Below are 27,327 nucleotides of genomic sequence, written 5' to 3' on the forward strand. Positions count from 1 at the left end.
CCCCTCCTCAGCCATGGCTGCCCCTTTCTCTCCTCCTCCAGCATCTGCCCCTGGGGCCACCCCCACCTTTCCGCCATCTCTCGGGCTCGCGTTGCACCCTGCTCTGTTTTAACGGGGATAAACTTGACTCGCTTCTCCAAAGAGCGGGAAAAAGAGGCGCAGTCTTGGTACTGATCTGGGGGAAGGAACGTCCCAGGGCGCGCAGGGGCGTTTTCTACCCGTGCCCCGTCGGCCTGCTCTGTTCAGTACCGACCGTCTGCGGGGTTCACGTGGCCCAGTCGGCAAAGTTTCTTTGGAGATCCAGCGTCTCTGATTCCCGGATCTTCAGCCCCACCCGGAGACCCCACGGTTACTGCCCCGCGACCCCCGATGGAGCATACCCCCGACTCGGGATGCGCTTTCTCTCCGAGTGCCTCCGGGGGTGGAGGGAGGGAGGCCTGTTTCGGAACTAAATGGCAATCACAGTCCCCGCGGGGCTTGGAGGGACGAGCTCCCCGCCCACCCCGCGGCCCCGGCCCCAGCCAGCATCTCGCGACTCCATTTCTGGCTCTAAACAAGAACGGGACCGAATCAGCATTCACACGGAAAATTATGCCGGCTCCAGCGGCGCGTAAAATTGATGTGAACCGAACGAAGTAGGATCAGCGTGATCCTCCCCCTCTTGTCTCAACAGGGGTTTCGGCGCGTTACACAAGGCCGAGCTTGTCTCTTTAAGGAGACATTGGACCCTAATTAGTCCGCATTCCTGGCGCGGCTGCGGAGCGAGGGGCCGAAGGTGTCTGGGTTGGGAGACGGGTGGGCGGGAGGACGAGACTCGGAAGGAGATCTTTTGACCAGCCCCCAGGCTCACCGCCCCCTCCACCCTCTTTATTTTGCCGCCACCACCACCACCACCACCACCACCACCTAATTCTGAAGATGCAGCCAGGGCAGCAGCAACAGCAGCAGCCGCCGATTCTCCCAGCCCCACGTTACTTTGATTGACAGCTGAACAAATGTTTCCCCGGTTCGAACGCTCGCGCTAAGGAACGTCAGCCAAGGCGAAGCTCCGCCTTGGGCGGGCCATCTCCGCCCCGCCTCCGCTAACCTCATTTCTCTTCGTTAATTGGTCGGAGCTACAGGCGACGCCCGGCCCCCACGTGGGTTTCAGCTGCGTTGGCTCCTCCCCTCTGGCTTGCCATTTGTCAGCAGTGAAATGATGGGCACTAACACAGAACGGCGATTAATGTTCAACCACCTCTGATTGGTTGGTGGAGTCGCCTACCGCAACGGGGGTGGGCGGGGCGCTTGGAGAGCTCGCCAGAGCGCTCGCGTGGCGGGCCGGTGATTGTAGTCAATCTGGCCGTATTCTCAGGCAGGGTCGCCCGGGGTGGACTACATCTCCCGGGATGCTGCGCGGCCGCCCCGCGGAAGATTGTGAATATGTATCAGAATGTTAATGATTAGCTGCTGCTAAATTTGGTCAAAGAAGTCACCTACACAGAGCGTGTTGTTAGAGCTGTTCTGAGCGGGTGTTTGGGTTGTTGGCTGCTTTCTTCCCCCTTTCTCACACACTTGTATATTATTTTGAGGTGGTGTTCGCAGAGTTTGAAAGGAGAGAGAATTAAAAAAAAAGCCGCAAGCGTTTCACTCTTTTATTTTTATAATCCCCTTCAATTTGGGGTTAAAAAAAAGACAAGAAAACAGGAAGGAAGAAAAATAAGGAAATGAGATGTGGTAAAAGAAGCTAAAAGGTGCCTTTTAAAAGATCGTTGCTGTGAAGTGAAAAAAATCTCCAGAGAAACCAAAAAGCACCGCCGAGACCTCTGCCGAACCAAAGGAGTTTGTGTTTGCTTTTAGGGAAGAAGAAAGATCATTCATTCGGAGGAATAACAACCAATTAAAAGACAAATAAAAAAAGTTTGGAGTGGGACGCAGAGCGAGCGAGAGGCGCTGCCGGCGGGCGGTGGGGCGCGGAGCTCGCACTTTCCCGGCCGGGTGAGCGGCGGCCGCGGAGCCGGGCTCGGCGGGTGCGCCTCGGCGGAGCGAACGTCGGAGCGTTGCCTTGGGAGACGCGCGCCGGACAATGCCCGCGGCGGGCCAGTGACGCCCGCGGGGAATGCGGAGCGGCCCGGCAGCCGGCACCCAGCCGCCGCCGCGCTTTCCTCCCGCCCGTGTCACGCGAGACCCGGCGGGGGCCGGGACCGCCCGAGCCGCCCCTCAGACCGAGCCGGCCGCCTCCGCTGCCGCGGCCGCCTCCTCTTCGGGGCCATTAAAGCCAATGAGCCGCGCGCCTCTGCCGAGCGCAGCCAACTAAATCGGCTTGGATGATTCGCGACCTGAGCAAGATGTACCCGCAGACCAGACACCCGGTGAGTGCGGGCGGCGGGGCGCGGGCTCGCCGGGTGCTGGGGGATTCCCCGCGTCGCCCCCTGCGCACCGAGTTGTGTCTTTTGGCTGGAGGGGCGTGGAGAGCCGCCCGAAATCGGCGCCCCGCGCCGGGAGCAGCCCGCCCGCCATCACCCCCACCCCCCGGCGCGGTGGCCCTCGGAGGGGGTGCGGAGAGGCAACTGAGTTGTAGCCATTTTCTTATTGTTGTCTTTGAAGCCCCTGGAAGCCGCGCCGAGGCGTTTGCGGTACCCGCGCCGCGACTCCTCTAGCGGGGGTGGCGAGCGATGAAGGAGGCGCGACTCCGCGCCCGGGCGGGGAGGGCGCCCTCGGCAGCGGCGCTGCTGGGCTGGCTGCGGTTCGGAAGTGCGGGGCGCCGGCCCTTCGCGCCGCGGGCCCCCGAGGCGAGCGAGCGAGCGAACGAACGAGCCGAGAGGGTGGCGGCCGTTCCCCTCCTCCCCTGGCCTGACCGCAGTCCGACGCCATGGCGCGGGTCCCCCCGACGGGCCAGTTTCGATTCCGGGTGAGGAGGGAGTGGGCGCGGCGCGCGGGTCCCTGGGTGCCCGTCTTTGGCCGGGGAGGGGAGACGGGACTCGAACCCTCGGGGTCCGTGGCGCGGGGGCCTGCGAGCGGGAGTATACGGGGCCCCAGGACTACCTCGAAACCAGCCTCTGCCTGGGCTGTTGGGCGCGAGGAGGGTTGCGGGAGGAGAGTTTTAATCTCTCTTTGCCTGCGTGCGCGATGACCCCCTCACCCCCCGCTAACGCCGCGTGGTGTGTTTTGTCCGTCTCGCTGCTTCGCCTGTGATGTGGGCTAATTAAATATTTTATTGTTCTTCAGGCACCGCATCAGCCTGCTCAACCCTTTAAATTTACAATTTCCGAATCCTGTGATCGGATTAAGGAAGAGTTTCAGTTTTTACAGGCTCAATACCACAGGTAACGATATTGACTTTAGCTGATCCTTCTGTTTGCTTAGCTCTTGTCTCCCCGACAAATACACACAAACACTTACCCTCCTCCTTTTTTGTGGGGGCGTCACAAAGGTATTATTTTTTTTTTCTCGGTGGGCAGAAAGGGCAAATCAAGGCCTCCTTCCTTAGGCAGGTGTAAATAAATTAAACATTTCTTCTACCGTAAATAAAAAGAAGGCAGAACAATCGAAACTGGGGAGAACTGGAAAACGCTGAGGCCAAACTTTCGATATTGATTTATTGGGGCCGGGAGAATGAAAGGTTGGGAAGATTCTGGGGCCTTTTGACATCCTTGATTCTTTATTACTCTGGACTTGATTCCTTCTCACTTCTTTCTGCCATTCCACTGAAGAGCTGAGAGCCCAGGGAAGTCGGAGTGAGCGATTTCATTACTTTTATTCTAAAAAAAAAAAATGTTTTTATCTTATAGACGATTTTTAGACTTAGGGTGCCTTTGAGGCATTTTTCTTTAGCTGGCTTTTTAATGATGCCTAATTCTTATTTCATAAATGCAAGAACCAAAACAAGCCACTGAACCCGATTGACACTTTGCCCCTGGGTGTTGGTATTCAACTTGTCTGTGTGTTTTGGAGGGAAAAAAACAAGACATCATTCATAAGACATGCTTGATTCATATTTTCATTAATCTCTTTGTAGAACATTAAAGAAACTCAGTTGTGACGTTTTGGAGGACTTATTTGTGCTTGTATGTGCAGTCATTATTGAGGTTTATTTTCGTGTTTGTTTTATTAAGTGAATATTCAATTCTGGAGGAAGTTCCTGAATTAAACTGATGAGAGGATTTGTTTCCTTAAAACTTAATTAAAAAAAAATCCTAAAAACAAAAAACCACATATATGATCCTTATTGAAGGGGCAAGTCCAGACTGGTTCCAATCACCCCTTTCCCCTTCCCTTTCCATAATGATGGGGGTAGTTATTTAAGATTGTTGATTTAATTGTTTGTAGGTGAGATTTAGAATATGTGTTTAAGAGTTGAAGGATGTAAGTTAAGATCATTGTACTTAGAGTATCTTATGTCTTGAACAGTCTGAAGCTGGAATGTGAGAAACTCGCCAGTGAGAAGACAGAGATGCAGCGGCATTATGTCATGGTAAGAAAACCATGTCACAGATTCAAAGTGCCTATTAGTTTGGAATACCAAAAACAAGAATACGTTTAAATTGCTGGAGGCTGCAAGATAGATCACAGTCACCCTGCCAGTGCAGTTGAAGTTGTGGGAATATGTCTATTAGCAACCTGTAATTCTAGGATGTTATAACTTGCCTTTGACAACTGGCTTTGATTGGAATTTTCAGAAAGTTCAGCCACATGTTATATAATTTTCTGTGCTTTGTTTTTACAGATCGAAAAAAAATAAAAACAAAACCTTGTTTGTTTTGTCACAAGCAAAAATGTTTTTGTGTTAGTGGCTTTCTTTGTTGTTTTATTGCTCTTGCTCCAAACAATTTTTGCCAGTTTTTCTGTATGCTGTTAACATTTTAATGTCTTATTATTAAAGACATTATTAAAAAATAATGTTTTATTTCTTTGAAAAGGTGTAATGGATAAGGAAAGACAGCAGACCATTTTTCAAATTTTTTTCTCACTCTTTATGTTACTATTACATTAATATTTGTATGTTTTCAATTTCTATAGTGTTATATTGGTTTGAGGAATGTTGTAGTCTCCTGTATAACTGATTTGTTCTGCCAGAATTTCTATGCCAGTTATACTACACGTTCAGAAAACCAGATCTGCTTTTACAGAAGTATTATGAAGCATATTTTTATGATTGTCCAAGAAAGTTCCAGAATAACCCACTCATTTATTTTTCTATCTACCTTTTTTGCTTTGAATGTGTGAATATGAGCAGTACACTAACAAATCAGAAATCAAACTCTTAAGTAGCATCACCTTTTCCAACCTTCCTTTCAAAACATCAGCGTTTGTGTAAGGCATTCTTTGCTGTTAACTTGCCTGCTGTGCCTAGGAATTAAGAGTCCGTAGGATACCAAATTTTCATCAGACTTTTTTGATGCATCTGCTTGGGATGTATAAAGACAACTGGAGATGTTAAGAATGCTGTGTTTGAATTTAATTTTTCTTAGTTTTGTGTGTTTTCTCTTAGAATTTGTGTCTTAAGGTGGTTAAAGACAGTGATGGGCTCTTGATTTATTGGAATAGGTTATATGAAGATACTGGTTTAGGTGAGGCTTTTATGTTTGTTTCAGAGTTACCTGGGGCATTTTGAACAAACTAGGGAGATTGTTTGATGAAAGTCACGCATTTAATTGCTTTTCCTTCTTTGACAGTATTATGAAATGTCCTATGGGTTGAATATAGAAATGCACAAGCAGGTAAGTTATTTTTTTATAACCATTTTAAATGACAGTAATACTGGTACACTATGAAAAGAAAATTGTATGTTTTGCAGTTTTATTCTGCAAGCCGTTGTGGCTACCTGAATTTAAAAGACTGGGTAGTGAAGAAAATGCTGCTTTTTCATATGTGGCTCCCCAGCTTTCTTTCATATTATCCTAATTTTTATAATTTAAAAATGTTATTTTAAAAAGTCTGAATACATATTAAACTCTGTACACTTTCAAAAGCAGGATGCTAAATTTTAAAATCCTCTTGTTATTCTTCTGAAAGAGTTGCTTTATGTATTTTGGGCATTGCAAACTTGTGAAAGAGCTTTTCTTGGAAAATATTAAAAAGTAAAATTAAATTGTGTGGCGCCTTCGTTGGCTTGATGTGAAAGAATGGATAGAGGGTGAGCTGGGAGGATGAAAATGAAATCTGTGGAGCTACAAAAGAAATTGATGTAAAATCCTTGTACTGGTCCTCTGAGGCTACTTAGTTGGGTCTTACCAAGAACTATAACCGTTACTTCCAAAATGTTTACAGAGTAAATGAGCCTGATAGGAGGATGTGATAAGGTTCAACATTGGGTCTTGAAATCTAGCAATTAGTTCAGTAGCAAAAAAAAAAAAAATGATTAGTCAGAAAGCACTGAGAGATACGACTCAAACAGTCTTCTTTTTGTGCAGGAGACAGAATAAAATGGTTTGGCTTAAATTTCCTAGACAGAAGAATAATAGCGGGTAGATGTATATATCTATATATATACACACACAAATATATATACATACATATATATATAAAAAATATTGTTTGGCAATAGTAATTCCTCTAGGAAGCATTTATTTTTTAGTGATCTCCTAGTGGAAGCACTTCAGGTCTCATCAGCCATTTCAGAATAGGTGTGTTATGTGTTTGCCTGCTGGGAAAAAGACAAGGGAAAACTTACTGCTTTTCATTTCCTATTTATGGTCAAGGTGGATGTCATTACTTTCTAAGTTGAGAAAATATGAAATGAGCACATACTATTAGGCCTTCACTATTTATGGATTCCTTTTTGGGTATAGTTATTTTCTACACGCTCAGAACATCCCAGATAGTAGATCTTTAAAAGATGGCTGTTAGACAGTAAAGGCAATCTGATGAATAGTATTTGAAAACAAAAAGTTGGAAAAAAAATGAGACGTTGCTTACATTGAGGACTTTTAATTTCAGATACTGTTTTACTTTGTACGCTATTTGGTTACGTCAGTATTGGCATTATAGTATAGTTTGAATGGCCTGTTGAAATTAAATTCTTATTTTGGCATCTTTGTCATTTCTGTTTAGATTAGTAATGTAAATATCTTCTGCTTAAACAAAATCCGTTCAATCTTGTGGATGGACTTAGTTCTACCTTACAGGAATAAATTACATGAGAGATATTGTTTGTTAATTATCTCATTACATTTCCTTTGAGGTCTGGATCTTGTGTATGTCTCTTTTTTTGTCTGCACCCCACTCCCCAAAATTAATTAGGGTCTTTTTAAAGATTGGACCAGATGATTAATTTAGTCCCTTTATTTCTCCTTCTGTATCTTGTTTACCCTAACCACTTAGTTTCCAGGTCTCCTTGTACCATCTACATTTCTAAGAGGCACATAGCTTGTATTTGGCTGTATGTATTTCTTTTTCGAGGGGGTATGTGAGATCCCTTAATTTTACACATTTTATACCACTATAATTCTGTCATCTTCTTGTCCAGCTGGCCTCAAATGCCATCCATTTAAAATTGAGAACAGTACATTTTCCCTTTTTTTCTTTTCCTTTTAAATTCAATCATATCAAGAATCCTGAGGGCAGTTTATCACATTATGAAATACAGACAGCCCTGCAAACCACCTACTTATTATATTTTCTTTCTTTCTCCCCCTTAAGCATAGAGGCATATCTGTCTTTATTTGTTTTCCTAGGCAGACAGCCTTAGTTCCTCTTAGCCTGTCTTCCAGATGTACTCGCTGGATACCCTTGTAATGGAAAGCAGCAATAATGCAGGGAAGTTGCCCTGCGGCATAATTGGGCCTAGTTCTCAAGATCGGGTTAGGTTTATTCACTTATTAGATTTGTGTCTCAAAGGGTTCAAGAATAGGAGTCCCGGGAGCCCTTGGAAGTACCCTAGTAATTGGTGGCCCTGATATTTGAAACCTTTGTGTATTTTTTGGTTAACGTTCCTGTTCTTCTTGGCTGCTGCTAGCCACAGAATATTTATTTTTAGAGAAATTTTTCATTGGAACAGAAAATGATGATTGTGATGGAGTCATGACTCTGTGACTTAGCAAACTGATAAAAAGATAAAAGTATGAAGCAAAGACAAACAGGGTGGAGGTTGGTATTCTCCCTCCTCCCCTTTCTATGGGGTGCTCATCATCAGTCACCCTGTGTTGATTCTGATAGAGAACTATAAAATGAAACCTATGGGGAATTTGTCATTCTGAAATGAAAGCTAATGTAATTAGTACCAATTAAAGTACATTTAGTAAATTGGATTTAATCTTAATTAAGCCTGCATAATGTTGCCAATTTTTAACAATTATGTTTGAGAACATAATTAATTTAAATTTTGGTAACTGAGTAAATAGCATTAGTCTGGTAGAATTAGTGGATTTTTTTTTTTTTAAAGGGGAACTTGGTGACATGACATGGAATTGGAACATAAAATATGAATCTAAATTTCTGGTAATCTTTAGGATTGATAGAGCTAAGCAGATGAAGCAAAAAAAAAAAAGTTAGGATGAAGTATTCTAGGCTATAATGGGAATTAATGCTGTGCCATTGTCTCAAGTTCTAGCATAAAAGTGAAGATGACAAATAGGACATGGTTAGAAATGGCACATGTTTTAGTGTGACATCTTCAAAATGGAATTTTTAAAAATGAAAGAACATAGGCCCTTATTCCCTAAGGATTTCCCTAAGTGTGTGGTTTTTGTTTTTTGTTTTGTATGAGACAGCTGACCCAGGGTTTAGTTGTTAAGTTTTTTTGCTGATTGTTCTTTGTAAATACAGGGTGGCTTCTAAATGGGTTGATGGCTTCTAAATGGCACAGTGGGGTGATGCATGGAGTTGATAGCATTACTAAATGCTGCTTGTTCCCATCTTTCACCTGTAATGCTGTCATTAAAGAAGTCCTCACTGATGGACTTTGACAGCAGTGGTTACCGTTCTAAAAAGTGAGTGTTAGATACAGATTAGGAACAGTAGGTATGTGAATTCAACCTATAGGAACTATAAATGGAGATGAACATACCATCTTTTGAAAAGGGGAGAATGAGAACATCTATGACTTCCTTATAGTTAGTATTCTACAATAAATGAAAGCCTCTTCATTTGAATTTTAGTAATCATCAGGAAATTTTAGAAATCTAAAACACATAGAATCTAAAAGTAAGTACTATGCATTTATGTATGTTTTATGTGTGTATTTTTATATGTGTGTGTATTTGTGTGTCTGTGTGTGTGTGTATATATATATATTTAATCAAAGCAAGAAAACTCCTGTTTCACTTAAAGCCATGTAAATTTTATTACGAGACTTGGGCCACAACCATTTGAGTGCTGCTAAAATATTAATTGAATAGAAATGAAAGGGCCTTGCCAACTGATAGGATATCATAATCATAGCCTCTTTGGTCGATGGTAAATGATGATAAATGACATTAGGAACCTTTTAGCAAACTGTAATAACTACAAGGAGGGGAGCAGTATGGATTTGCATTATATCTGATACCCTCTAGTACCAAGTGGATTGCCAATACTGCTTGTTTAGCATTTTCTAAGGGCAATAAGATATTGATTTCTGACTTACAAGGAACAGCTCTATTTTCACCATTGAAAAGTATTGCAGGTTGTTAAGAAGAAATTGACTTGAAGAGGCCGACTGCTGCCCATCATGGAGCAAATAAAGCAAAACTGCCGAAGCATGGTGGAGCAGCGAGACGGGCCCTCAGCAATTTGTTGCTATTAATTTACCATGCTCGACAGCAAATCAATCGGCATCTACTTCATCTGCTGGAGAAAATGCTGTCCAGGGCAGATAAAAGGCTCGGCATGGTACAGAGAATAGACTGGATTGGCCAAAAGCAGGCTGCAGTTAATGTGTAAATAAGTGAAATCAAGGCCACTGTTGCAGAGGAAGCTGTTGTTAATTAGGTTGGTGTTTTTTAGTGAACTATTTTAGAAAGCAGCTAGGATTTGGAGAGTAAGAAGAGATTTATTGAGATTGAAGTAATATATGACTGGCATGACGTTCTAGCCTTGAGTGTACTTGAATCTAGGGTGCAGTAAATTTATTTGGGGACACTGCTTGCTGTGGAGTTTGTTGAAAGTTCGTTTTAGACAACATTTCCCTTATGATAACTTTTTTTTTGAACCTTGCCAGTTTTCTGCACATCTTCTGTCTTATTGTGTACTCTTAGATTTAGAGTAGATGGAGGAGTAGGTGTTTTAGTATGGAGGCACAAATGTGTCTGTTATATTCTTACCCAGTGCCTTTTTTTTTTTTCAGAGATAGGTATAATTGAACTCTTGTATAATAATGAGAGTGAACTATCATTGAAGATGGGGTGTTCTAGCTGAAAGTAACTAATAAATGAAGATTTTGCTGACAAAACTTTATCTTGCTTCATAAATATTAGGCAATAACAATCTAGAGGGCCTGAATAGTGGGTAGATACTACTAGATTATAAAATCTCAAAGATGACAAGTGAAATTTTGATGCCTGCATAAACTTCAGATACAATTACAAGATTATGTGTGTGGGGGTGGGAAGGGTTCTTGTGTTTTTGGTTTTCATTAAGGTTTAAAGCCACCTTTTCTAATCTAAGATTATTTACACGCTGATAATATTCCACAATTAATGTTAACGGAGTGAAGGGTATTGGTGGTGTTTTTTCCCCTTTACCTCTCATTTGGGCATTTTAAAATAGGAGGCCAACTTCATTTACTCCTGTTTAGTAAATCTAAATGAGTGTAGGTTTTAAATTAGATTTTTTCCCAAAACCCTTCAGAAGGTCTAGTATTAGGGCAGTTGATAAGTAAGTGGAAGCACCTTGGGCAGGACCCAGTGACCTGTCCTCTTACTTATCACAGCACCTGCACGGGAAGCAGATCTGGAGGATGAAATTTAACCTGTTAGGGTGTGTGTATGTTTTAGGGTGTGTGTTTTCCGAATACTGTGGGGAGTTCCCTTTTTCCTTCTCCCATGATGGATTCTTTTGTCTTTCTAGAGATATCATAGGAGGATATCTGGATTTTTCACCTAAGGCAGTGATTCTTGAGTGAAATTGGAATTTCCTTTCAATAGAAGTAAACATTTATTATATATCTGGCTTGTGCTTACCACTGGTCTGGGCACACTGCCAAAATTCTTATCGTTAGTTCTCATAATGATCCTAAGACAGGGATTATATCCAATCAAAAGTTGATTAAACAGGGTCAGCTCTGCACAAGGTGATACAGCTAATAGTTGGTGGATTCAGGACTTCAAATAAGTTTACATGGGAGGATATCTCCTGGGAGATGGATTTGCCATGGGTTAGAGATTCAGGCCCCAGTTCATTCCTGGAATAGAGAGTCCCTGAACTTTAGGCTCATATGCAGAACCTCTTGAGTTGGGGGATTCTCTGCAACTGCCTAGAGTCCATGGCTGGCTCAGCCTGCTCTCTGCCTCCAGACTGCTGTCAGTGGGTGAGAGGGTGAGGTTGCTTTCACTCGGAATCTCCCACATATGGGCTAGGAGAGCTGCTTGCTTATCAAGATGGAATTTGCTTCCTCCCTAGGCAATCTATTTCTCATTTGTTTACAAACTTGTTCTTCTCTTTAACTTTTATCTTTTCCTGTGGCTTATGAGAGTGCCTACAGACAAGGGGCTGTTTGTTAATCACTATCTTGTGGGCTTTTGAAGGGGGAAGCTGGGAGGGGAAAATGTGATGTTTTGTAGCCTCTTTGTAGTTTAGAAAGAGGTTCGTAGATGCAGGAAATCACACAACTCAGTTTTAAACGAAGGCAGATGTTTTGCTTTTACTGTTAAAAGAATTTCTTCGCAGCATTCAAACAAAAGGATAGTTCCTTTTTACTGACCCTTAATCCCTGCTGGATATTATTTATTTTTATTTATTATTTTGATGGGCAAAGTTCTTTGTATCTAGGTATATATCACTTTGAGCTGTGTAGGAATGATGGACCGGACTAATGAGCTACATCTCTAGGTGCTGTTGCAGCACTGGTGAAGGAGACAGTACAGGCACCAGCCCATTGTTCTTCACATTCTTCATTTAATCTTTGCTTTCCTAGAATACATCTTTTTTATTTCTTCTTTTTTTTCTTGTGTTGTAAGTAGGTAGAGGAAACCAGTTGGGAATTAAATGTTTAAAAAATGCATTTATAAGTTATTTGTGTTTGTTTTTAATGTGGCTTTTTTTTTTTTTTTTTTTTTTTTTTTTTTTTTTTTTGCCTTTGATGTGATTTGATGGTTTGGTTTACCACTTCTGGACAGCAATAATGTATTTGGTGGCTAGAGAAAAGAGGGACAGGGATGTGAGTTCTAGAAGGCACTTTCTTGATCCCTCTACACACCCTCTTAAAACGACTCCAGCGTTCCAGCAATGGTGGTAGATTCAGTGGTCCTATACTAGCTAAGTTATTACCAGTTTTGTAAGCTGGGCTGTTGGAGAGAAGCAGGGGGGCAGCACATTTAGGCATGGGCAACGGAGTATTTACACTGATAATGACAGTTTGCAAGGCTTAGGACTTGTTCAAAGAAAGTATACTGCAAACAGTTTATGAAATTATTACTCTAAAGAGGAAGGGCCTCAGAAGTTTTAGTCAGAAGTGAGAGCTAGAGCTGTTTTGTCTTTGCCTTAGTAATAGCTCTCAGTGGTAGTTGTTTTCTATCTATGAAGAGGGATTTAGCTGGCATTCATCACCACAAATCTATATACCCTCTCTGTTTTCATTGGAACTTACCCAGCATTTATGCCAGGCTGTTGCTATTTCTATATCATTGAGCCAAAACTTATCCCTGGAGAGCTGCATGTGTAACCCTTATTCCATCCAAGGGTGACACATGGGCAGGGTGTGGATTTTCTTAGCTGGTTCATCAAATAAACAGAAGAGAAATACTCTGGGATACCCCTTAGGTACTCTGTCCTCTGGTGAGTGGATCGCATTGTCATCTCTTTTGAGGATTTGCCCACACACATTTCAAGAATTGTATGTTGGAGGCAGCTTCTGCGTTTCACGGAATGAAAGGATAACTTCTCTCCCGGTGCAAGGCAATACTCTATCCCCAACCCGGGCTGGCTGTGGTGTGCTTGCGATCTCTGCAGGGCCCTGTTGCTTGCAGCAACCTAGGCAAAGTGAGAGGTTGGGGAAGGAGGAGGAGGGATATTGGCTTTTTGATTTCTTAGCAGGCTTATTTAACTCATTATTATTATTATTGTAATTCGGGTTCTCTCTTTATTTTCGAACTATGTATTCTGTTTCTGAAGGTCTGTGGATGATTTTGGTTATTGAATTTGAAACTACAAGAAAATATAACTGGAAAGAATAGTCATAGTAGAAATTATAAGCACTAGTACTCTGTAACACCCGTTCTTTACAGAGAGCTTAAGGCATTTTATATGTTCTCTTTAAGGTTCCTTATGTTCTGTGAAGCAGGTAGCAAGCTTGGATCCATGTATTTATTTAAATAGCTTCTGTCAGTGGAGTACCCAACAGTTTGCCAAGCAGTGTCATTCTACTGGCCTCCTTTAACAGATGACACTGAGGCTTAAGGGCTTAAGAGACTAGCCCAGTGTCACAGTCAGGGAGGATCAGCACGGGGGTGGAGATACCAGAGTTCACGCAGGTCAGCGAATGCGCCTGAGGTTGCATAGTGAGAGTCACTGGCAGAAGAGGAAATAGTAGGTTTCTTGACTTCCCTTCCAGGGCTCCCTTCACTGACCATGCTGTTTCCAAACAGCAAATAACATGCTTGTTTCCATGATGTGTTTGGCTTTCTGCAACATGAGGAGCATAGTGATGCTACTGGCAGTCCGAGAGTGTTACACTGTCATCTCTAGTGAGAGATCTGATCTGTGTTTGTGTTTGAGGACAGCTCCTCCCTCCCCTCCCCTCTACCCTCTCATTGCCTCTGCCTTGCCCAAAGGGAGTCTAGGATCAGCAATATTGAAATATAAAGCCAAGGTCCACTTTTAGAAAAGTGCTTCATAAAACTGGCTGTCTGGCATTCCTGAACTGTACCATGCAAACACACTATATTAGATACTTACCTGTTTATTGCCTGTCTCTCTCTTGTGCTAGATTGTAAGCTCCATGAAAACAGGAGCTTTTATTGTTTACTGCTGTGTACCCGGTGTTGAGCACTGTGCCTATCGCATAGTAGATGCTGGTGCGCAATAAAATATTTGGTGAATGAGAGAATAGCAGTTAGAGCTAGCCAAGAATATGTGTGATTTAATATTTTTAAGGGTATATTAGCTTGCAAGATAGATAACAAATACTGAATCTCAGGCATACTTAGGTCTGTGTTGTCTACTAGTTTGTAGAAAAGTGACACTTGGAAAGAGGAAGCAAAAGCAACCGAACTTGCTGTGCCTTTCAGGAACAAGTTAGTATAGCTAAAGTAGAATGTATGTATTTTAGTATGTTGAGTCTGCCTTTTAAAAGATGAAAGCATGAATCATTCCAAACAGAATTTAAAATTCAGCTTGAATGTCACTGTATCACTAGTCAGTGTTTATCTGAAGAATTCTTTTACTATTAATAGGTCTGTGTACCTGTGGTTTGAATGAATGTGGAGCAATATCGATCTTGACTATATTGTGCGTTTAGCTAACTTCCCTGCAAATCAGTAAAAAATGCAAGCTTTTAGTTCTTTTCAAGGGACAAGGAATTTTGAAAATGTCTTAATTTTTTTTATTAGTAGAGATAGTATAACGTTGTTGAAAGAATAGTAATCATAACAGTAAGCAATTTTAGATTGCTTATCGTGTCGATAATATTTCACTTATTCCTACAACAATCTTATGAGATTATAGTAGTAGTAGTATTTCTATTTTACATATGTTGGGGCTGAGACACAGAGAGCTTAAATAGCTTGCTTGAAATCAGCTAGCCGGTAAAATAGATCTTGGGTTTGACTCAAGGTCAGAACGCTGATATGATAGATACTTCTGCCTTATTCCAGTTGATATGTTTGGAATACTCCACCATCAGCATACTTACTACCTCCCCCCAAATGCTTGACTGATTCCAGAGCCTCAGATTCTAGTTCTGGCCTTGCTAGTAACCAGCTTTGTGATATTGCTGAGTACCGTACCTTTAAGGGCCACGCTTTTCTCATCTTTAACTTAGGGTGTAAGTGAACGCCCGGATCTCTTTTAGCTCTTTTGGTTAAAATGACCGTTTTGGTTTGGTTTGTTGCTGTGACCCAGTGAACAGAAATTGAAATGGTTTTTTTTTTTTCAGTCTTAGAAAGTCTCTTTTAGCACTTATTTTCAGAATTTTTAAAATCCACAATTACCTAATGTGCCTAGGAGTAGAAATGTATATTTATATAATATTAATACTTTATTTTTATAAGGTACTTTCTCATCCTTTTTTTTCATGTAAACCCCAATAATAAAGCATTCCCCCCCATCCTGTGGATGAACACAGTGAGACGCAGATGTTAGATGACAAAGTTCTTCACTTAATTAGTAGGTGGTTTACAATTTGTTGATTCTCTTATGGCCGGCGTTCAGGCTAAAGTAATGTTGACACAGAAGTAGAGAAATTTTCATAAAACATGTAATATAAAAGTATATATAACATAAAATATATCAGTATGTCTTTAAAGTGATTAGTTTTTGTACTTTTCCTTTGGCATATATCAGAATACTTAGGCTGGACATGTGGCTCACGCCTGTAATCCCAGCACTTTGGGAGGCTGAGGTGGGTGGATCATGAGGTCAGGAGATCGAGACTGTCCTGGCCAACATGGTGAAACACTGTCTCTACTAAAAATTAACTGGGCATGGTGGCGCGTGACTGTAATCCCAGCTACTCGGGGGGCTGAGGCAGGAGAATCACTTGAACCAGGGAGTCAGAAGTTGGGGTGAGCCGAGATCGCGCCACTGCACTCCAGCCTGGCGTCAGAGCAAGACTCTGTCACCAAAAAAAAAAAAAAAAAAAAGAAAACTTAATTGTGTGACTTCTGAAATTGTATGAATTATAAAGTGATCCAATAATTTTCTTCCAAAGTTGTGCAAAGGGGCTATGTAGCAGTTTATTACATGTTGCGTAATGAGCTCCGGGGGTTACTCTTCCAGAATCTAATGTACGTGTCAATTTCTCTAGCTTGAGGTAAAGCGTGTCTGTAAACTGTGACTTACAGTGAGCTTGACATCTCAAATCCTCAGGACTTTCTTGCTTTGTCCCATCAGGGATCCTTTCCTTAGGGAAGATAAATTCATTGTAAATAAATGACTTAATCATAAATAGAAGAAGGGAGAAATGTTTAATCTTGGCCTTTTGGAGTTTATAAATCAAAGACACAGTAGAGATCACAGGTTCCTTCATTAAAGTGTAGTTCCAAAAAGGAAGAATGTGGTTTTGGTTTTAAAAAATTTTTTTATTTTTAATTTTTATGAGTACATAGTAGGTGTATGTATTTATGGGGTAAATGAAGTATTTTGATACCAGCATACAGCACATAATAATCACATTCGGGTAAATGGACAATCCATCAACTCAAGCATTTCCCTTTTTTTGTGTGGGTTAGAAACTTTCTAGTTATACTCTTTTAGTTACTTTTAAATGTACAATAAATTATTGTTGACTGTAGTCACTCTGTTATGTTATCAAACACTATACCTTATTCATTCTGACTATATTTTTGTATACAGAAGAATATGTTTTGTTCACTGCTGTACCACTAGCACCTAAAACAATGCCTGGAATATAGCAGAAGAAATGAATGAATGAATGATGAAACAGCTAAAGGAATGGTTTAATTTTTTCATTTTATTGCATTTCATGTAGCATCACATATTCTGAGTATCAGCCACCTTTATATAAGCTGTCTTTGTTTCTGAGGGCTTAGGGAGAGCCTGGCTTTATGATGAGCAAAAAAGGCCTGGATAGGCAATCAGAGAGTGGGAGTTCTTATCTCAGTCTACTACAGGTCCTTGAGCTGCTGATTGGCATTTTTAAAATTTAGAATTGGATTCATACTTTGTCAGATGATTTATTTCTAAGATATCTTTCAACTCTTAACATCATATGATGTTTAAATGACCAGCTTAAAAATAAAATTCATCCCTACTTTCATTGCTTGGTACTATAGGCATGCCATTTTAGTAAGTTAAGTTTTAAGATAATTTTTATAAGAGGAAATACAGCCAGGTTTTTTTTTGTTTTTTGTGTTTGTATTTTTGTAGAATCTCACTCTGAGCAATGTTAGGCTATTGTGTGGACAGCTAAGACAATCCTAATATTGCCAGTGTTTCACAACCCAGAACCGTCTGCTGTGTTGCTTTTTTCACAGTTGTAGCTGCATCTTCCTGGTCCTTCTATAGGCTAAAAGCACATCAGTAACTACATATAGTTAACAGATTTTTCATATGTATATCTTGGGCAAGTGTTAGTGATAATAAGAGCAGTTAAAATTTATCGAGTGCCCACTGGATACCAGGTAAAGCACTAAATGCTTCAGATGTATTAATTTGTTTAATTTGTAATCTTTTGAGGAAGGGATCTGATTATCCTTATTGTGTATGAGGAAACTAAGGTAAAGAGAAGCTGAGAAATTTGCCCAGGGTTATATAGCTGGTAGGTTACAGAGTAGGGGTGTCAAGGCCAGGCATTCTGGCTTGAGAGCCTACATTCTGGTTCTGAACCACTGGCAATAAATGTCTCATAAGTGACTATGGTAAACTTCTTTGTTTGTTTATCCTTTGTGTGTGTGTGTGTGTGTGTGTCTGCGTGTGTGTTTTGAGGCAGAGTCTCGCCCTCTTGCCAGGCTGGAGTGCGGTGGCGCGATCTCGGCTCACTGTAACCTCCGCTTCCTGGGTTCAAGTGATTCTCCTGCCTCAGTCTCCTGAGTAGCTGGGATTACAGGCCCACACCACCACTCCTAGCTAACTTTTTTGTATTTTTAGTAGAGACAGGGTTTCACCATGTTGGCTAGGATGGGCTTGATCTGTTGGCCTCGTGATCCCGCCCACCTCAGCCTCCCAAAGTGCTGGGATTACAGGTGTGAGCCACCGCACCCGGCCTATCCTTGTTTTCTAAATGAAAAAAGAAATCATTTGCTTCTGTGTTCTGTACACAGTGAGCTTAAATGTTAAAAATAATAGCTGGTATCATTTGGGAATTTTGTTTTATTTTTGTTTTGCAAATTACACACTAGATTAGTGGACTCATTCATTGGTTCATCTTTTATCACAGATTCTACTGTTTGTCCCTGGCTGGATAACCACAGGCCTCTAGATATTTTTGTACCTCTGACTGTGAGATTTCTAAAACAGGCATGGCACCTTCTTTTATAACCACGTGTCACACAGGAATGTTCAGGGAACTGTAAACTTTTGAGTGCCTGCCTGGGGTGGAGGAGAGATGGAGGTTCTTGGCTGGGTTTGAAAGGTTCTATATGGTTCTGGAATTTATATGCATAATTGTGTACCTTTTTTGTGGGGGCAGAATCCATAGCCCTTACTGGTTCAATGAGGAAACTGGAACCCAAACAAAACAGTTAGGGAGGTACTGTGCTAGAGCAGTGGTTGCAAACTGGAGCAGTTCCTTTCCTCAGAGGATGTCTGGCAATGTGATGATATTTGCGGTTGTCACAACTTGGAGGTGCTACTGGCATCTAGTGGGTAGAGTCTGGGATGCTGCTGAACATCTGCATGTACAGGACAGCCCTCTACAACAAAGACTTAGCTGGCCTAGAATCTCAGTAGTGCCAACACTCAGAAACTCTGCTCCAGAGAGAAGAAAATATTATTAAATTCTGTTGCCTTTTTATGGCCTGAGGAGTTATAGGTTTGGGGCATAATGACCTCTTTGAGTAGAGAAAGGCCAAGTATGAGCATTGTCTGGCTTCTCTAGTTAAGTCAATTTGAGAGAATCCTTCAAACATACTTAACCTTTTCAGGTTTTTTCCTCCCTTTCCCATGATGATAAGCAGAGTGGGGTTGGTGGCAGTTAAGTTCTGAACAGAGATATTACATGATCCTTTGTAATCTTCCTTTTCCTGAAGAAGGGACCGTGATAAACCTTCTTGATGGGAGGGACTTTTCACACTTAAGTTCAGCTTCTCATTGGAAATCAGCTTGATTTCCACTGAAAACATCCAGATCTTTGTGGTGCTACTACTGTGCAAGGCAGAAGACATTTTCAGTGGAGGTATTGGATTGGCAGAAATTTCTTTATGTGAGGCCCGTTAGTCCTGTCTCCCCATCGAAGTCACTAGAATTAGTCTTACTCCTTGTCTAGGTTTTTCAGAAGTGTTGCCCTTTATTAGCCTTCCTTTGTCCATGCTGGGCATTCTCAGTCATTTTAACCATTCTCCTGGGACACCAGTCTCGTTGGTACCAAGATGTATATGATAGACCGGGCCGCCTGAGAATTCAACATGACGTTTCTGGCCTGATTCTACCCAACTGAGGGATTAGGGCAGATCTTACTGCAAAATAGCTCTTCTGCTCTTTCTCTTTAGGGCAAAGTACATTATATTTGTCTTTGTCATGTCCTGATCACACTGTAATACACGAAATGGAACCTTGAGTTTTTTAAGTAACCTGAGTCCACAACATGGGTTCGTTTTTATTTTTGAATGTGTGGGCGCTCATCAGTGAACCTGTTTTACTTGGACTTCTTTTCCCCCAACAAATTCCACTATGCTGCGCTATGAATGTGGGTGACTGTTTTAAAGGCTTTTGATTTTGGGGGGGACAGAGAACTGTTTGGAATGTGGTTTTACCTCTAAGTATGTCTACCTTGGTTAACCCCCCAAAAATATAGTCAACCTAAAGTAGCTAGTAAAAAAACAGTAGCAGTTCTGTAGCTGCTTGTTTGCTTGAACATTTTTTGGGTGAGCTAGGGGAAGACGAAACACTTGTTTGGGCTTCTTAATGGAGAAATTGTGTCCCCAAAATTCCAATGTGTGCTTCTTAAGCTTCCACTCTTCTCTAGGTTCTGGGAATGGGGAGGTAAACTTTGGCACCCCTACTTGCTTATAAGTTTTCTCTTTACATTTCAGAGGTGTCAGATTTAGGAGAGGCTGCTTGTAATTTTTCTCCTTATATTTCAGAGGTGTCAGATTTAGGAGAGGCTGTGGCAGGCAAAGTACATTATGTACAAAAACCTTCCTTTTGTAATATGGGAGCTCATTTCCAAAGGCTCCATATGGCTAGCCTAGGAGGCTCATAGTAAAGACCTGCTTTACTTGTAAGCAGAGCTGATAGGAGGGTTTTCTTATAATCTAAGCAATAATTTTCAGGTTATTTTGCATCAGTTTAGGATGCACACCTGTGAGGTGGTATTTATGCCTTCTTCCCAGATTAGATTTACAAATCCCACTTTCTTAGATACTTGATTTTACATTTTGAATCATGCTTTTTTGCCACTTTCTTTCCGTTTGAGGCTCACCGTGCAAATTAACTTTCTAAACTGAAATATTTAGCTTCTCAAATTGAAATACCTGGAACTGGATTTATTATAAAGGTTAAGAAGATTATAACCTAAATACTTAAACATGAAAAAATAACTTAATCTTCATGAGATTGTTTTATTCTTTCATTGGGAGGATTACTTGGTTAAGAGCCAGTAGTCCTGGTCACCTCAGAAGGAATGCAAAGGCTCATCTTTCATCCAGCTAATGTTAATTAACCTCATACTATGTGCAGGTTGCATTGAGGGCTAGCAGGTTAAGAAAGGTAGGAGGCTTGCCTCCATGGAGAATCTAGTCTTTTTACTTCATTGGGACCACTGTAAAAAATATAAAGCAGTGCAGTGGATACACAGTTGTGACACAGGTGGAAGAGAAGGGGGTCTTTCTGGCTCCTTGAGTGATTAAGGATGCTGTTACAGAGAAGGTGGGCACAGTTTAGTGAGACCTCAGAGGATGGGGAGCACTTAGGCAGGATGAAAGGAAAGGGTAGTATTCCAAGTGGAAGCTGCAGGGACTGGAAACTGCTGTGCATATTCAGGCTGTGTTGAGTGTTTCCAGATTTATTGAGTGGTAGAGGAGAGAATAATTGGGAACATAGGTTTGGGATGCATTATAGAAGGCCTTGAATGCTGGTGGTAGTGCTTGGGCTATAAAAAGAAATCAAAGGGAAGATTAATCAGTAGTTGGTCAAGGGACCATATCAGTTTTGCCAATTTGCTCAGCAGCTAGCATGAGTCCTGAGAACAAATGTCAATGAATGTTGTTGAAACGATTTGAGTGGAGAGGGGCGTGACTGGAGAGGGACAGGGTGGAGGAGGTGAAGTCTGAACTAGGGAAGTAGAACTGGAAAGGAGGAATCCCTATGACTTGACATTTCATTGGATGAGGAGTATGGAAATGCATAGGAGGAAAGGCCCTAAGACATTGATGTCTGCAGAGGAACAGAGTCATGATACCTTTCATTGATAGAAAAAGATACTTTAGAAGGGGAGAACCTGGTGTTGATAATGCTGCCAGGTGTGGTACCTAGGAAGGAGGGAGTGAAAGAAGGAAGAGGAGGAGGGAATGAATGAGTTTGTTGCTTCTTTTGCTTTCGTTCATCACCTTACTTTCATCTCTCCTGCCAAATTTATAATCCTTCCAAGAACCTCAAGGATTCTTTCCACATCTTCTGTATACCACAGTGGACTTTGCCAGGCAGGCTTTTGTGGGCATGTGTTTTAGGAACTATTTGACCTTTGTAGAAGAGAGTTTCTTCTTCTTCTTCCTTCTTTCTTCTTCTTCTCTTTTTTTTTTGGAGGCAAGGTCTCGCTCTGATGCCCAGGCTGGAGTGCAGTGGCATGATCATGGCTCACTGCAGCATCGGCCTCCTGGGCTCGAGTGATCCTCCCACCTCAGCCTCCTGAATAGCTGGGACTAAAGGTGCTCATCACCACACCCATCTAATTTTTGTATTTTTTGGTACAGACTGTGTTTCGCCATGTTGCCCAGGCTAATCTCAAACTTCTGAGCTCAAGCCACATGCCCACCTCATCCTTCCAAAGTGCTGGGATCACAGGGGTGAGCCACTGTGCCCAGCCAGAGATGGTTTCTGTCATTTTGCTCAGTTACTGCCATTACCTTTATATAGACATAGTGGAATTTGTAAATTCAATTGATTTTTAACTTTTTCGTTTGTAAAGGATTTTTAACATTAGAAGTAGGTACAGAATCCTCAAAATTATTCGTCTATCATTGAAACTCTTTGTTGCAGTCATTCTTCCTTCTATTTTTTATTTCTTGTATGACTTGGCCAACAACTCTGGATATCAGTGATTGTGTATCCTTTTTAAGTTGAGAAATTTCATGTAGACATAAGGCTGAGTCAATAATTGTCTTGGGCAACTACTGTGTTTCAAAAGAAATAATTATTCCCATTGTTCATTATGTCCCTGATGAGCTAAACACTGAAATTACAATAGATGCTTTAGTCAATGTGAATTATTTGCGTGTGGTTAATTTTCTTCTTTTTTCTCCCTAATGTGAGGCATATTCTGTATTTTCAACCTTTACCCCTTTTAGACACTTGTCTTAAGCTGCCTTGGTTGAATGAGAACAGCAGTGATAGTAAGGAAAGTTAAGATGAAATTAAAAAGGCCATAGAGTACATTTTTGGTAAACCAAAATATTGCTTGGTGGCATAAAGCCACAGATCCATTCCAAAAAAAAAAATGAAAACCGAAATGTGGTTTTGCTGTCTGTCATGCAGTCTGTTTCAACTGTCAGAAACATACGTTGCTTTATGGGATGTTTTTTTCAAGTCTGACCGCAGCTTTTAATTTCCTTCATTCCACCCACACCTCCTACCACACACCCATGTATCTAGTACTAATTTATAGGCAATTTGAATCTAATGACATAATCATCAGCAAGCAAAAGGGTCAGCACTTGTGGCAAAAGTTTCTTTCTTGGTGTGCTAATGATCAGTTCTACACTCTTGAAAACTCTAAACAGTCAGAACACGGTGATTGTCCTTGTTCTTGGACTTTTCAGTCTAAGTTAGATTGAGGCCTTTAAAAGATGGTTTTGAAGTACTTTGTATTTTTGCTAAAAACATAATATTAAAGAAAATTAAACAATATTCAATGAATTTTAGAAAGCAAAAGAAAGAAACTCACTCATGTTCCTACAGCTGTGCCTTAACTGCTGACCAGGCAGAGGCATCCCTGTGTCTCCATCATATATGCTGTGTCTGATGGAGATCATGTCACCCTCATGAAAAAATACTTTTCTAGTCAAGGTTCAAAGGGTGATACATAAAATACATACCACAAAAAATTAATGATACAATGAAACCTCAGATCTTTAAAATTATTATTGACTTATTGGTAACTTTACAGTTTCTTCAACTCCTTATGGGCAATACGATCCTAAATATTTTTAAAAATCTAGTCCTAATTCAGCCAGTAACTTCCTGTGACATTGGTAAATTATTTAACTTTTCTGAGTCTCAGTTCCTCATCCATAAAACAAGGGTCTAAGACTGGATTTTTACTTTTTATAACAGGTTGGTTCCCAGGCCCCTGATCTGGGCCTTAGACATCAGTATTTTTCTAAAAGCTACAGAGGTGATTTTGATGTACAGCAAGGTTGAGGACCAGCGAACTAGAGCAGTGCTGCTCAAACTTCAATGTGCCTACAAATCACTGAAATCAGATTCTGTTTCTGTAGGTCTGGGTTGGTGCATGATACTCTCCATTTCTAACAAAAAGATCAAGTGATACTGATACTGCTGGTCCACTGACCACATTTTGAGTAGCAAGGAGCCAAAACATCTCCAAAATGTCTTCCATTTCTACATTATATCTCCATGGTATAGTTTATATAGTTCATGGAAGTCTGTGTGCTGCTTGAGTGAGATCTCACATTTAGTATGTTAAGACTGATAGTGTATTATCTTATTATCTGCACAACCTCTCTTTGCTTAAGCTCCATCCAGACTCATGCATCTTTGTTTTTGTTTTTGTTTTTGTCTTTTTTTGTATTTTTTTTGGGAGATTCATGCATCTTTGAAACAATTCCTCATATTGAAGTCATTTTAATAGTACCTTGCTTTAGACAGCCTGACAGCTCTAGCTGGTGGCTGGTGGGTTGTTGTATTTGCTGTAGAGAAGAGGGTTTTCATTTCTTTCTTCTTCGTTCACTCCACTCCAACAGATACTTACGCTTTTGTATTGTCACCTTTCCTCTCTTCAACAGGTACCCTCCCCATATTGACCTCTTGTATTTTGGGGTAAATGGGCAAAAAGAATCATGAAGTGCGTTTTGTTTTAATTTTTTTCTCATGCATGTACACTCTCTGCAGAAAATTTATTAAGCATAAGTTTAAGGGAGCAATACTCCAACTTACTCAAAGCTCAAACATACTTAAGCTGTAACATTTTTTAACTCTATACTTTAACCATATCATTTGGCAATTGTTTTTAGAAATAAGAAAATACTATTTATAGTTTGTGGTTCTTTGTTTTTGTTTGCTGCAGCTCAGCCTCACATTGGCAGGCATCATGACCCAGTGGAAAGACCCCTGAATGGTACTGTCTGAAGAACTGATATTCTAAGCCTTCACCCACCCTTAAGTAGTTTTTGCAACTGTAGACACTTGGGTTCTGTAAGTAAACCAGGGAAGAGATTAAGGAATGCTCCATTTCTTAGGGCTGTGTTGGAGAATTTGGTTACCTTGGAGGAACATACCTATCACCTAAAGTCTAAGGCAATAAGAAATTGTAGTTTGCGATCGTGGAATGTAGCTTCGGAGCAGTGACACTCAGAGAGTGGTCCATGGACTGGTGCAGGTCTGTGAACTATTTCTTAAAGATGGGTGAATGAGATAAGGTACTTGTTACTTGTGCAAAAATTAACTCACTGTTTTTCTTCATAGAGAATGTCTTTATCTTTAAAAAACAAAACAAAAAACTCCATTGAACTAAACGTAGTTAACCATTATCTTTTTGCTGATCGGTAACAATGTGGGAACTAGCTACTTTCTGCTTTAGAATACTTAATCGGTCAAAAGTTGTATCAGGTTATTTTATAATTTAAGAATAGACCGAAGTAGAAGTTCATAAAATATAGCCTAAAAAATAAAAAAGTAAATTTAAAGGCAAGTTAGATTAAAGGTAAGAATCAAATTCAAGGTGGTATGGACGTATGTAGCATAGTTAAGTCCAAGGCAGTTAACACAGGTTCACAAATAGTAGCTTCTTATAGAAGCTATAAGAAGCACTGCAGTTTGTGCTTTGGTTAATGCAAAACTTGTTTAAATTCTACTGAGTGCTTCTAAATTCTCTGAGAGAATTTTTGTTTTTCATTTTTTGCCATCTACTTTTTTTTTTTTTTTTTTTTTTGAGATGGAGTCTTACTGTCACCCAGGCTGGAGTGCAGTGGCGTGATCTCAGCTCACTGCAAGCTCTGCCTCCTGGGTTCACGCCATTCTCCTGCCTCAGCCTCCCGAGTAGCTGGGACTACAGGCGCCCACCACCACGCCCAGCTAATTTTTTGTATTTTTAGTAGAGGCGGGGTTTCACCGTGTTAGCCAGGATGGTCTCGATCTCCTGACCTCGTGATCCGCCCGCCTCGGCCTCCCCAAGTGCTGGGATTACAGGTGTGAGCCACTGCGCCCGGCCTTTTACTGTCTGCTTAATCGAAGAGAACATACCTCTGTAAGTCACAAAGAATTTTTATTCTGTAGTCTTAAATTTCAGGACCATGTTATTGTCTGAGAAGCTTTAAAATTAAGCCTGCCTCCCCTCCCCCTGCCTGATGATATTCTTTATACTTTACTACTATATATAAAATTCACTGCATGTAGGGCAAGTATCTGTTCACCAAGAAAAGAGGAAGGGAGATCCTTCACCAGTAGCAAAACATAAATACTGAGAATGTCTTTTCTGGGTCAAAGTGCAAGAAAAGTAGAAAAATAGCAGATTTTCTGGGGCTAGGCCTGTGAGCTCACTCCTTCCATTCAGTGAGGAGGCACTTGTCTTCTGCCACTGTGCCAGTGAGTCTGGCATCCCCATCCCACTTTAGATCTGTTCCCTAGCCACCTCATGGTCCTTGCAGCCCTTCCCCTGTGTAGTATAAATTAGTGAGGGATGCTTTCTTAATTGAGAGACAGAAAGAGCCCTAAGCTTGAATCGATACCTAACCATACAGCCACTCAATTTGTAGCACTAATTTCAATTCTGTCTTAAAACAGAACTACTTCCCTTAAGGGATTTTATTCGTAAGCCTACCCTCATAAATATTTCTGTCAACCAGATATGGGGCAGCCATTCTTCCCATTTCATGATTATAGAAATGGAGTTCAGAATCATTTTGGAGTTTGCTTATTAAAGTCACGGTTTAGCTAGTCTAGAAATTAGAGTCACACTAGGATTTGGGACTGCACAGCTGTATAGTTCGTAATATTTGGTGTTCTTTTCAGAATGTTTTGTCACTTGATTCTGAATTCTTCCCATGCCTTTCCATAATTGTCCCCTAAACAAATCTTGACACAAGCCTGTGATTTCCGTATTTTAATGAATGGTAGGAAGCACCATATCGTCCAGGTTTTACGCACTGAAATCATTGATTCCGTACTCCCCTGGTTGTCTAATCTAGTGAAGCCACATAGTCTGCTAGTTCTCCATGTGCAGCCTGCCTCCTTTCCTTGCTCTCACCACGGTCACCATCACTGACCATCAGACCTTGTTGTCATACTAGAGGCTATGGTGGTCTCCAGGCTTTTTGTCTGCAGCCTTTGCCTTCTCTATTCCCTTATCTGGGCTTGCTGGACTTCCCGATCTACTTCTATATCTACCTTTTGGTGTTAGGTCATTTTTTAGGGGCCCTTCTCTGACCTTGGAAAATCCTACCAGTATTTCCAATATGGCTCTGTCCTCTTCTCTGCTTACTTTGCCCTTTTATTTAGGTAATCTTATTCACTTTGAGTAGCTGAATGTCAGGGTTTTTTTTTCTACTAGCCCAGACCCTTCCTCTGAGACCATCGTATGTCCTCATTTGCCTTCAATGTCTTCATAGATACTTAAACTCAACAGGTCCCAAAATGACATAGTCCCCCACAAGCCTGCTTAGTGATTCCTATCTGAGGAAATGCCACCACCATCCACCCAATTTCTCAAGCCAGAAACCCATAGAGGCAGCTGATTATTGTCCTTCCCTCTTATTCATTAGCCACACCCAGTCAAACATGAGGTCTTCTGGTATCAACTCCCAGTTACTCTTGCATTTGTTTACTTTTCTCCAGTTATATGATCATGGTAAATTAACCATTTCATGATTCTTTGGCTTTATCTGTAAAATGGGGACGAGAGTAATCCTCTTAAAATTGTTCTGAACATTAAGTGAAATATCTGGCACAAAGCAAACACCCTTGGCGACCATATTTAAAAGGACT

At 41.2% G+C, this 27,327-nt stretch overlaps 1 protein-coding gene across 12 annotated transcripts in view; it reads left to right on the top strand.

Moving 5' to 3' along the window:
- Positions 1–1,101: 1,101 nt before the first annotated feature.
- Positions 1,102–27,327, top strand: part of LOC129044250 (transducin-like enhancer protein 4) — a 155,729-nt gene continuing 129,503 nt past the window's right edge. For 3 of the 12 annotated variants that reach the window (XM_054502026.1, XM_054502034.1, XM_054502035.1), the window contains exons 1-4: positions 2,433–2,890; positions 3,208–3,305; positions 4,390–4,453; positions 5,655–5,699. In XM_054502026.1, the coding sequence (XP_054358001.1) occupies positions 2,852–2,890; positions 3,208–3,305; positions 4,390–4,453; positions 5,655–5,699 (246 nt within the window). In that variant the 5' untranslated portion in view covers positions 2,433–2,851. Of the gene's footprint in view, positions 2,352–2,430; positions 2,891–3,207; positions 3,306–4,389; positions 4,454–5,654; positions 5,700–27,327 lie in introns of those variants that run through there. The other 9 variants (XM_054502038.2, XM_054502042.2, XM_054502032.2 and 6 more) reach the window with 7 other exon arrangements.

This window comes from Pongo pygmaeus, chromosome 13 (genome assembly GCF_028885625.2).
Source record: "Pongo pygmaeus isolate AG05252 chromosome 13, NHGRI_mPonPyg2-v2.0_pri, whole genome shotgun sequence".
Taxonomy (NCBI): Eukaryota; Metazoa; Chordata; class Mammalia; order Primates; family Hominidae; genus Pongo; species Pongo pygmaeus.